Source organism: Triplophysa rosa, linkage group LG16, assembly GCF_024868665.1.
Source record: "Triplophysa rosa linkage group LG16, Trosa_1v2, whole genome shotgun sequence".
NCBI lineage: Eukaryota > Metazoa > Chordata > Actinopteri > Cypriniformes > Nemacheilidae > Triplophysa > Triplophysa rosa.
In genome coordinates, this window is record NC_079905.1 from 8052086 (window position 1) to 8063804 (window position 11719).

Here is an 11719-nt window from a genome sequence, read left to right on the forward strand (position 1 = left end):
AGAAATGATTTTGTTCCTGCGTTTTTTAAAGAAATTTCACTTTTTTCACCTTTTGTACAGCCATTTTTACTAAATTAATTGATGAATAAAACCTATTCATGGCATGTTAATACATTTATTTTCTCATTTTTCAACATATCAGGTCATGTAATATTTAATTTATACATAACATTACCTGATATTTAACAAATTGTTCCAGTCACCAGGAGCACACAAAGAAGACTTCAAACACTATTTTCCTCTCAATTTTCTTCCTTCAATGAAAGCCAACAGCCAGTAGAGGAATCTAGTTTACTTCAGTTTAATGCAAATTTACAGAGCAAACAGATCTACAAAGCCCACACACACCTCAATCTACTATAGCTTTACTTATGCTAAAGTTAGTTATAAACACAAAGATTTAATAATAAAAAAAGTTATGCCACACAAGTCAATATTGTCTTCAACCATGTCTGTCATAGCTAGTTCAATGTGCAACAGTTCCACATGCAAGGCAGAAGATTGCAGCTGGTTACATCGATGTGATGTGGAAAAAACACAAGTCAACAGATTATTAATAAATATACAAGTTAATTAGACGTGACTCATTGTCAATTCACATTCTTAGGTTAAAATCTGGAGTGACTTTTCTTCAGTCTAACTTTAATATATCCCAATATTACACACTTTTGTAATCATTAAGTAATTACATTTAAGTAATGCATGTCATTTTAAAGTGGTCATTAATGGTTTAAACAAAGATTTAAATCCTTCCAATTTCTAAATTCAATTTATCAAAACAATAAACCATGTATCATTTGCAAGTCTTCCTTGTCAGTTAAATAAATACATTTCAAATATGCACAACGACATACATTGTAGGAGTTTTCCTGCAAATGTTTTTCCTGCAAACATTTTCCAGCATATGGAATGTTTGCAAAGTAACCTGCAACCAGTTAAACCAGCTAAAAGGCAGGAAAACATTGCTTTTCCTCAAACAACCACACACAATCTATTTAACAAAAAGAAAAAAAAACTGTTAAGTAATAAGCAATTAGAGATCAAGTATGTTACAGTATGTAGTGATTGATTCTTAATACTGACCTGAAGACCTGACAACTGCACACTGCTAAAAAAAAAACTATTTACATACTTTTTTATACTTGTCAGTGCTTACAGTATTACTGTAGATGATCCAGTCACCTGAACAACCTTTTGTTATTTTGGAGTGTATATGTGTTATTATGTCGCAAAGCAGTATGGTTAGAAAACACACACTTTGTGAGACATTCACATATTCATGCCTAGATCTGGAGGGGTGTGAACTATTAATTGACTATGTACAGCTATATCAGCAAATGTTTGGAGAAGTATCTGTTTTTGTCTGTCCGACATTCTTTGCTGCGTTAGACTACCATGCAGAGAAATGTTATTAACTAGTGGAGCACATTAGGATCAGTATCATGGCTCTAAATATAATTCTACCCCGATGCTCAGCCCATTGATGTCATTGATGCAAAGCTAAGAGAGGTCAGGTGAGATTTCTGCAATGCAGCTGTCATATCACGATAAACATCTCTAGAACCACACAAGCGGTTTTAACAGGAAAGACAGAACATGCTATGCAGCAGAACAAGGTAAAAATGAGTGTTTCATGAAACTCTTCGTATGGGTTTAATAAACTTCTAAAAATGTATTTTTTTGGTTATTTTGACTGCCGCTAAGCCCAGAAAAGGACATTAAGCCCGTTTATAACCTGCCTCTACATATTATGTTAAATATTGGGAATGTGATAAAAAATTAATTAGGACTCGAAAGATATGAGGAAAGGTAATGAGAGCTAAGGTGATACACCATTCTGTGTAAGATAGACTGCACTTCCCTCTTCCCACAGGGCGGGGGCGCACTCATTCCCTGGTGCGACCCACAATGGCCAGGATGTAAAGGAAGATGTTGATGATGTCGGTGTAGAGGTTGAGAGCTCCAAAGACGTACTCCTCTGGGCTAAGAGACAGCTTCTTGTTGCCCAAAAGAAGCTGGGTATCCACAGCCAGGAACTGTAAGAGAACAAATAGGCATCACGGGTTCATGTTTTCATATAATCATCCATATTATACACGATACTGCGTCATATGGCAATCATATGGTTTTACACTCATAGCAAATTCCATAATAATTTCACCACATTTGTTTCCTACCACGTGTGCCACATCACATGCTTTGCCTGTTCAACAATTTGTGCTCCAAATGTATAAACTGGACCAAATGTTCAGCTGACCTCACTTTCCCAAAAGACTTTATCAATTTTATACAGAAAACTGGAAACTTAAAACAGCTTGGTGACCCAGTTTGTGTCAGACCTGCTAAAATGTTTTTCATGGGCCTTACAATAAATACGTAGTTCTAAAATTTTGTCATGACTTAGAAATGTTGATCACCATCATTGAGTACATAGAGGCAATCTATCAGTTAAATGTTCAATGTGTAATTGTGATGACATCTTAGTCCTGTGTCAGCCACCGTAGTGCAGGGGTTTTCAAACTTTATGATGCCAAGGACCCCCAAATAGTGCTGTCACGATTATTAAATAATCGTCTCATCGCCATGATTTCGGATCATCGCAATTATCGCATCTCTATAGAAGACACTAGGGGGAGCTGTAGTGCATCTGCATATTGCATATTTTAGTGTATATATTGTTACTTAAGCATGGTAATACTTGTAAAATGTACCACCACAACACAATTACTTAAAAAAAAAAACTAAAACATATACAAATTACCTGCAGTACAATTTAATATTATTTAAGCAAATCTCAGTGTGAAAACCAGTCTACCAAAATTTCATTAACACACAAGTAAAATTTTACTGTAGTCTTGCAAGTGAGAAAAAAAACAGACTAGAAGCTTTTCTATGACTGATAGTATTTTAATGGTGGCTTCAATTCACACCTGATCAATTTACTTCATTTACAAGTATTTGGTGGTTGTATTATTGACAGGTAAAAGCCTAAACCTTAAATATATGATGACCCAATTTTTTCCGATGTATTTCCAAGAAAAAAACATAGTCTTGTATTCAGAACAATATGGTCATTTCAATCGCTGAATCAAAAATGAATGAGAATTAAATGTCAAAGCTCAAAAACAGACAATTAATCGTCATAATCGCCAAAGCCCTAAAACAGACAATTAATCGCCATAACCGCAATGATTTATTAGACAATTAATCGTCAATCAAATTTCATAATCGTGACAGCCCTACCCCCAAATATGATCAACCTTTTGTGAGAGACCCCCTTTTCTAAAATATATATCAATCTATATTTTTTCTGTGTAAAGACACATTTAAAATGTGTTAGATAAATAGTAAATAGGATATTATTAAGACAACAAATTGTTTCTAAACCTAAATAATTTCACTTCGAGTCCCAAAAAAGAAACTATAGTGAGATTCTGGAAACTATCAATAGCAAAAAAAGCAGATAAACACTGTGGACATTTATCATTTTTCTGGGGGACCCCTTGCAACCTTCTGGAGGCCCCCTGGGGGTCCCTGGACCCCAGTTTGAAAACCCCTGCCATAGTGCTTCGAACGGGAAGGGTGGAGTGAACTGTTGGTTGCAAACCTCACTGCTAGATGTCGCTAAATTTCATACACTGGACATTTAAAGATTTAACAATTTTCTATTTTTCAATATGGGGGTTTTCAAACTTCACCCTTTTTACCCAAAACAAGACATTTAACCCCAGGTTACCCTAAGAGTACTGTCCTTGCAGCATGTTTTCTGTAAGTCACCTTGTGTAAAAGTTAAATAATACAATTTTCATCTGGTACCTTATTTCTAAACTAGAAAGACAAAAAGGAAACAGCTGTCTTTGGAAACTAATGTGTTCTGTTGTGTAACAGTTTGTATTACTGTCTGAAATAAGAAAGAACACTAGATTAAATAAAGACAGAGATGAAAATGAAAGCCAGCTGTAGAACAACAAGACTATATCAGTTTCATCTGTAACCATGAAAGGAAAGGACTCAGGGATAAAAAACACTGACTCTAAACTTGTACTGTAGCTCAGTCAGCTGGTACTTACGCAGGTGAAGAGCAGGGCACCGAGGGAAGCGTACACAATGTGGAGAATTTTGTTTTGAATGAAGATGCAGAGGATGGAGGCGACGAGCAGGACAATCAGACAGACGAAAAGCACACCCCAGCAGGAAGTGAAGTCATATTTGCTCTGTTTTTAAAACAAGAATGAATTATAAGCATCAGTAGTTGTTATCGCACACAAAGGATGAATCACAGACGTGCATCAAAAACACAAAAGCTCTGACACAAATTCAAGGAATTTCTATATGACAACATATTCCCACATGGCCCTTCATAGTGACCAAAACCTCCAAAAAGGAAAAAACACAACATAACAGAGCCACATAATTTTACATTATATTTTAAATCTTCTATAATGACAGACTGAAATTGTAGTTTTTGGTGACAAAATATTTTCAGAACCAAACAGGACAGAAAAGAATTCACAGTGAGAGTGAATGAATGGTGTGTAAACAGACCTGCAGGGAGAACAGCACAACTGTAAAGCAGACCACAACGGTGATGCCCACTGCCATGATGACTGCATCTGTGTCATAATAGCTGGCGACCATGCCCACCATGTAGGACAGACTCAGGGTCAGGATGGACTGGAAAAATAATAAGAGACAAGTCAGTCAGTCAGTACACATTACATGCACACCCAACTCAAATATCACTTATACAAATTAACTACAAAATAAAAGATTTTAGTTTTCATGTCTATTTTTATGCTAACAAAACACTGCAGATATTTTGCATTACAGTGCAGAGTAAAAAATATCGGACAATCTGTAAATAACAGTTGTTGTACCAGTGCCACTAGATTCCATGGGTGTTTGCGACGAAACTCTCCGCAGCAGCTGAGCACGATGAGTGCCACGAAGAAGATTGCGTACGACACATAGTACGTCCACTGATTCCTACGTACAAACACTTTGACGTCGGTCGAAAAGGTGAAAATGGCAACAAAAGAGAAGGTGACCAACAGCTGAACAGTCAGCACCAAAAACACCTGAGAACAGAGTGAAGAAAAAATACTTGTATTTAACACACTATAGTGTGACTCACTATTTTAAATACACACTACTGAAGATACTGTATGTATGTTATACTGCCACATTTCATACACTGCGTTTAGTTTAGTGGAAATTCGCTGTTGCATATATTCTACAAAATAATGTCCGTTAAAATTATTTTATTACCTTTCTAATAAAGGCCTGTCTGATACTCTTATCTTCCCAGTTTGAGTTAGAAAACTCGTCGTTGCCATAATAAGAGGGGGGACCATCTCCAGTGTGATAACCAGGACTCCCAATAGATGCTGCCAACACACAAATACAAGTGATTTTTATTGTAACTGTAAATTGTTTACGTGATTACCCAGGGTACACTACTGACATCTAGTCAATACGGTAGTAAAACAGCCATACAAATGGAAAACTACAAGACCAGATTATAGGTTTGGATAGGAAAGCACATTTCATAGCATCTATATAAGCAGTAGAAATAGTGGTAGAAACACTCTTAATAACTTTCTTAACCTAATTGTTACAGCAGTGACTGGGGATAAGGTAAAAAGTAACGAAGAATATATTTTGGTCTTCAGACATTGCAACATTTTGCTCAGGCAAAGCACTTCACCTCTCCTCACCCCCAGGAGGACCAAGAAATATACACTGAGTAAACACAATTATTTACTTAGAAAAGATCTGCTGCTTTGTAGGGACACACCACTCTCTGTGCTCTGTTACAGTCTTACCAGTCATTAGAAAACAAAAATGTTTAACCAAACAGAAACAAAATAAAATCTTATATTATCTAATAATCTGTTCTATAAGCTAATGTTTTTTGCAGGACTTACCATTGGGATCTGCACTAATGCCAGGTTGGTCAGGCCCGTGCTGGTAAGGACTCTGTGGGTATGGCCCCTGAGGATAGGTCCCCTGTGGGTAGGGCATCTGTGGATACGGCATCTGCGGGTAGGGTCCAGGGCCAAACCCAGGCTGGGCTGCGGGTTGCCCAAAAGCAGGCTGTCCGTAACCAGTCTGGTTATAGGGGTCAGGTGCCACGTATGGAGGTGCTGCTGGACCCTGGCTGTAGTTGGGTGGGGGCATGCCAAACACATCAGTTTTGGGCGGTCCGTAGACATTGTTGTGAAGAGGGTTGTTTTCCCCCATTATAGGGTAGCTGGGCTTTTCCTGAGACATGTCTCCTTCCCTTACTGTAAAACTGATAGGGACAGAAAATATGAAAGGTCAAAAAGGACAGATCAGCTATAGAACGAGCGCAATAGCAAACAGTGTAAAATATTAGATTTAATGTACAGCAGTGTTGGGGAGTAACAATGTACAGTGAACAATAATATTTCAAAGTATATTTCTCAACACTGACAAAAAGTACACAAAATGAAACTGCTGGACAAACCTACTATCAGCTGAGAGACAATAACAACACTTCAGATTGCACTCAATGAATCCACTGCAGGAAAGATAATCTCTGCTTTTAATGACCCGATCTAAACAACTCCAACAGAACAATCAGACTTTGTTTACTCAGCGATTCAGTTCAGTCAACTGACTAATGGTACATTAAAAAACAAAAGGAGCAAACAGACAATTGTCTGTTACCAGTCGCTATATATAAGCTTCCCGGTGGGCAGCGCAATACACGTGAATTTGTTTACATAAGATGATGGAACCACCAAATGTATAAACGTTGTTTGGAAACCATGTCGCACTCATCCGCAGGCAGGGGATGGGCGGGGAATTTACAAAGTGGGGTTGTAGTACCCGCTATGAGGCTCCTCAGGTAACAGCGGCAGTAGAATTCATCCGGTTAGGAATTGTACTACCACTAAAATAATTTTAGAGACATTCACGAACCCAACACTCGCCCCCCCCCCCACCACCATTATTTATTCACCCTGATGTCATTCCAAACCTGTGTGACTTTCTTTTTTGTGAAACACTACAGAAGATATTTTGAGAAATGTCTATGTGGTTTTGTGGCCATGCAATGGAAGTCAATGGGGGCCTATGTTCTTTTTGTTACCAACATTCTTTAAAATATTTTTTTCTTTTGTCTTCTGCAAGTCATACAGGTTTGAAATAACATGAAGGTGAGTAAATGATGAAAAAATAATAATTTTGGGGTAAACAACCCCTTAAAATGGAACAACGTTTTCTACCCCCAATGAACAGTACAACTCAAGTGTACGCCCATCAGGCCAGAAGGCATGAGTCAAAAGGCATGAATTCTGCTGAAATGCTATGAACAAACATAACTTCCTGCAACTTCCTGTCAACCACAGGTCATCCAACCGTGGGTTTAACATATTATTTGATTGCATTTCACATGTGTTGCCTGACTGACTGTGATTCTCGTAGGCTGTAGTTTTTTAAGAATTAAGAAAATACAAATGAAGAGGACACAATTACAATGCTTACAACTGCTTCCTGGTAACCGAGGCCTCACAGCTACGGTTGCTGAGAGAGTGGTTGTTACGGACACTGATGAAGTAAATGCATGTGTTGGTGGGGTAACGCCATTTTTTAGAGCTGTCAAAATGTGACTATTAAAAGAAACCAGGATTTAACCTGGAAATGCCATGTAGGGCCATTTCAGGCATCTTGTTTCTAAAAGCTATAGAAATTAATGTTTCTAAATTGCTATTTGAAATAAAGTAATAGCAACAAGGCTCCTTATTCTAAAAATATTAAAATAAAGTGTCGTTAAGAATAATCTGCCTCACTTCACTGAATAATATCAGTTATGCAACACTGTCCTATTTACTCTGGATGCCAAATCCAATGTGACCTGATCTCAGCTCAGCGATCTGTCCAGTATTAAAGACCAGGTTATATTCAGCAGCCTGTTTTCCACTGTCCCTCATCACACCAGCAATTCTGACAAAAAAAGTCATGGAGCCATATTGTCTTATAACGGTCGGGCCTATAATCTTGTATTTGACATGTCAAACAACAACTAAATCTTATTCTGTACTAAGTGACTGCATTTTTAAATAACACCAGTTAATCTCAAATATAATTTATAAGTGCTGTATTTTTCCTGTATAAGGATTGTGAAAGGTTATCTGCATTCTGTAATCGCTGTGTCAATCTAAGAAGTGGTGAAGGCTCTCAGGGTGCTTTTAATATGTTGATAAGATCTGTGCTGCCATTGGTTACTAGTTAGGTCACTACACTTATGATTGGCTGGAGAGCAGAGGTCAGGTTTGGACACCATGTTTTTTACACATGCCTAATACCAGTAATCTTAATCTTCGCTCAGCAGGAGGGGGTTCCCACAAATTGACATTTATGCCTGGCCTGATAAAATGTTGAAACATTAAAAATAATGCTCAATGTGAAGGGTTTAAGACAGTCTGACCAATTTACAGTAAACATATTTTAATTAACTTCAGGTAAACTATGGCTGTGTGATAGTAAACTTCTTTAAAATCAAATGTCAAAACTTTTACTTTCAAGGGCAATTGAATGGATCCAATCAACGTGGATGAACAGGGTCTCTTTGAGAAGGTCAAGGCATTTAATGTTGATTTAAAGGTGAATTTACAGCTTGTGACAATCCCATTCCTTAAGCCATGTGGTTGTCAGCTGACAGTAAATTTCATTCACACAACATAACCATGAAATAAATAGGAAAAGGTCATTATCAGTACCAGATCCACTGTGTACTGTTTTATTTGTGACTATCGTCATAAACCTACAATTCTATAGGCTACAAAAACAATCTACACAAAATTATATGTGGGCATTTTATTTTATTCCTGTAGCGTAAAACTATAGCCAGTGTTCATTATTTAAAATATATATTGCGTTTCAGCTACACATGAGGGATATGGATGATGACAGGAAAAATATATCTACATATTTTTAATAACACAATTCATCTCTTAGGTTGAAAAACAATTTCAATTTTGTTTCTGTGGTATAATTGAAAATTAATTATGGTTATGACAAATTAGATGTACAACAGCAAACAGCCTTTGTTCAGAGAAGTAAAGAAATCATCGATGGATAAAGCAGGCACTTGTCTAAATCTGGGAATTATGGTAAGAGTACTGACTTTAATAAGCCTGGTAAAACACCCTACCATTTATGCCAAGCAAGTGTCTCTGATCTTTTGTAAACAGAGTTACGGTAATAAGCCTCTGGATGAATACACAGGACAAGAACAACAAGCTAAACTTGCTTGCTTTCTCCACTAATGTCTATGCAGTCCTGTTTCCCTGCAGAACAACTGGGCCAAACTGTGATTGTAAGGTATAGCACACAAATCAAATGCAACCATTTTACATGACAGCAAGAGGTTTTGACAATATGTGTGGATAATATGCATAAATTTCATTGTTTCTTCATTCATCATTAAAAATGAGCAAAAATAGGAATAGGAGTGATTCAAGCAGAGACCAAAAAAAACTCAAATAAATTTGCACATTCCACTGTATTCTAATGTTTCAAGTGTTGTTTAAAGTGCACCTGCAAACTAGTCATTGCAGATGTCAAACTGCTGTCACTGCTATCAACCACGAGTCCACGACTCTTAAAAAGATGCAATTAAAAGTATTCCAAGATGCACAGATCAATTGTGTTTGAAGTTTAAATCTGTCCCATCTGAAATAGCTACACAATTAAATACAATTTTTATTTCTCTAAAGGTCTCACAAGGTTCCTGAGCAAATGCAATTCTCATTGTCAACGGAACATCAGCCAGTAGTGGATATAATTTTTACCATGAATATTTTGCCCATTCTGCAATCCTGGGATCTGTGTCAAACTCGTCACATAGCAAAACTGTGCCACACTGCAGAATTATCCATTAAATTTAACGAGATCATCTTATATTTCTCCAAAGCATTTTCCAAATTGGCATGAAAGATATAAAGAACATTTTCACCACCAACCCAGCATATTCTTTCCATTTGAATGAATAAAATCTTGCCCTTAAACTGTATCACCATAATTTGGAGAAGTATGCTTTTTCATGAACTGAAGGTAGACAAAAACATTGAAAACTGTTTTTTTTCAGGTTTTGATTGCATAACCGGAAGCTTTTCGGATAAGAAAACTATAACAGTACACTCTGAATTAGCTACAGGGCCTACAATGTGCCTGCCTGCATGCACGAGCATATAACAGCTAACAAAACACAACTAATCAATAGACAGGAAGTGAGCCACATCACAAGGCTGAGGACTGAGTGGCTTTACATAAATTTGCAATTGTCCATCAACTGAATGACATACTTGACTATTCCTTCAGCTCAGACCAGAGACAGGCCTAAACCATTTTTAACAAAAAACAAATGACTTGCTCTTCATTCACAAGACACCAGAAGTGCGATTTATTGAAGTAAGCCCAACAGTCAACGTTTTGTATATTCAATTTGTATTTCCTAACTGACGCACAACATCCAAAGTACAAATGTGGGAAATGGATGTAGGTATTGAGCTGTATAATTTGCTGAGAGGGACAGAAAAAGGATGATGAGTAGAGCTGAATGTTGTCCAGGAAGAGAAGTAGGAGGTGACTTGGCACATGGTGAGAACATCAGCTTGCTGCCAAAACTTATTATACATATTTAAAAAAAATATTAAAAACAAAAAGTGGTCTTGCATATTTAAATATGATAATTTATCTGATAATGGTTCTCTATTATAAAGACATTGGTCTTAAAATCCCCCAGTATCATAAGCATAAAAGCACATGAGGATGAGTGGAAATGTCAACAAAACTAGAGTTTTGTATATCTAGAAAGATCGATAGGATCAATGACATCAAGCATAACACAACCCCGAGAGATTTAAATAAATAACTATAGCTAAGCTAGCTAAGCTTACAAGCTATTTGTGACACTAGATATAAACAATTAACTAAAAGACAACCGTGTCTTTATGTCGTAAACTCGAAACTCCTAACCATAAAGCTAAGATAACATAACAAGTAGGTTTAGTAAATCGCTGTTAATCTGTTGCTAGTATAACGGAGCGGGCCGATGCGCATGTCGTTAACATAAAATGAACGATGCGCATGTCGTTAACAACACGTACGCATTAAATGTTTAATGTAACGCTAGCAGATTACATGGCAAAATGAAGCGATATCCTTACGTTGCTATAGCTCGCTTTAAATATTTGCTAGTGGGAAAACGTAAAGCGTACTGATTTGGCGCACCGAACACTATGACAACGGTCATAAGCGCCATGTCCACCCACCTGCGTTATCTAACCACGTTTGCTTTAAAAAATAACGATAGTTTCCCTTTTAAAAACTAGAAAGACTTACCCCTCAAGGTTATGTGGCGAACAGCAAACCACGACGTTTGTGTATTAAATAACGAGAGAAAATGCAGTGTTTGCTGGTTTTAGGTGACGACGCTTGCGGTCCCGTTGCTCGTGATAATGCTCGTCTGCTCTGAATCTGTTAACTCCGCCCACCGACCCCATGTAAGACCTCGAACGTGTTACGTTTTTAAAACATCATGTGATACTCGAGACATTTTTGGTGTGATAAGGTAGTACCACGTTGAGCATTTCCCTTACACAGTTGCTAGAATGTTCTACAAATGTTAGCATGAATGAAACATAGGCATTGAATGTTGTAGAAACCGTGCTATGCCTCCAAAAAGTAC

General features: G+C 37.2%; 1 protein-coding gene across 1 annotated transcript; it reads right to left on the reverse strand.

Moving 5' to 3' along the window:
- Positions 1–285: 285 nt before the first annotated feature.
- grinaa (glutamate receptor, ionotropic, N-methyl D-aspartate-associated protein 1a (glutamate binding)) lies at positions 286–11520 on the reverse strand. The gene is made up of 7 exons (XM_057354197.1): positions 11374–11520; positions 5928–6295; positions 5269–5387; positions 4878–5078; positions 4546–4674; positions 4071–4214; positions 286–2036 (listed from the first exon to the last, which is right to left on the reverse strand). The coding sequence occupies exons 2-7, from the start codon at positions 6271–6273 to the stop codon at positions 1887–1889; spliced, it is 1089 nt and encodes a 362-aa protein (XP_057210180.1). The 5' UTR covers positions 6274–6295; positions 11374–11520; the 3' UTR covers positions 286–1886.
- Positions 11521–11719: the final 199 nt, after the last annotated feature.

Coding starts and splice junctions, on each gene's coding strand:
- grinaa (XM_057354197.1), bottom strand. CDS start 6,273: ATGTCTCAGGAAAAGCCCAGCTACCCTATAATGGGGGAAAACAACCCT. Junction 5,388..5,927: donor CATTAGTGCAGATCCCAATG/GTAAGTCCTGCA, acceptor GTGTGTTGGCAG/CATCTATTGGGAGTCCTGGT. Junction 4,215..4,545: donor TTGTGCTGTTCTCCCTGCAG/GTCTGTTTACAC, acceptor TTTTAAAAACAG/AGCAAATATGACTTCACTTC.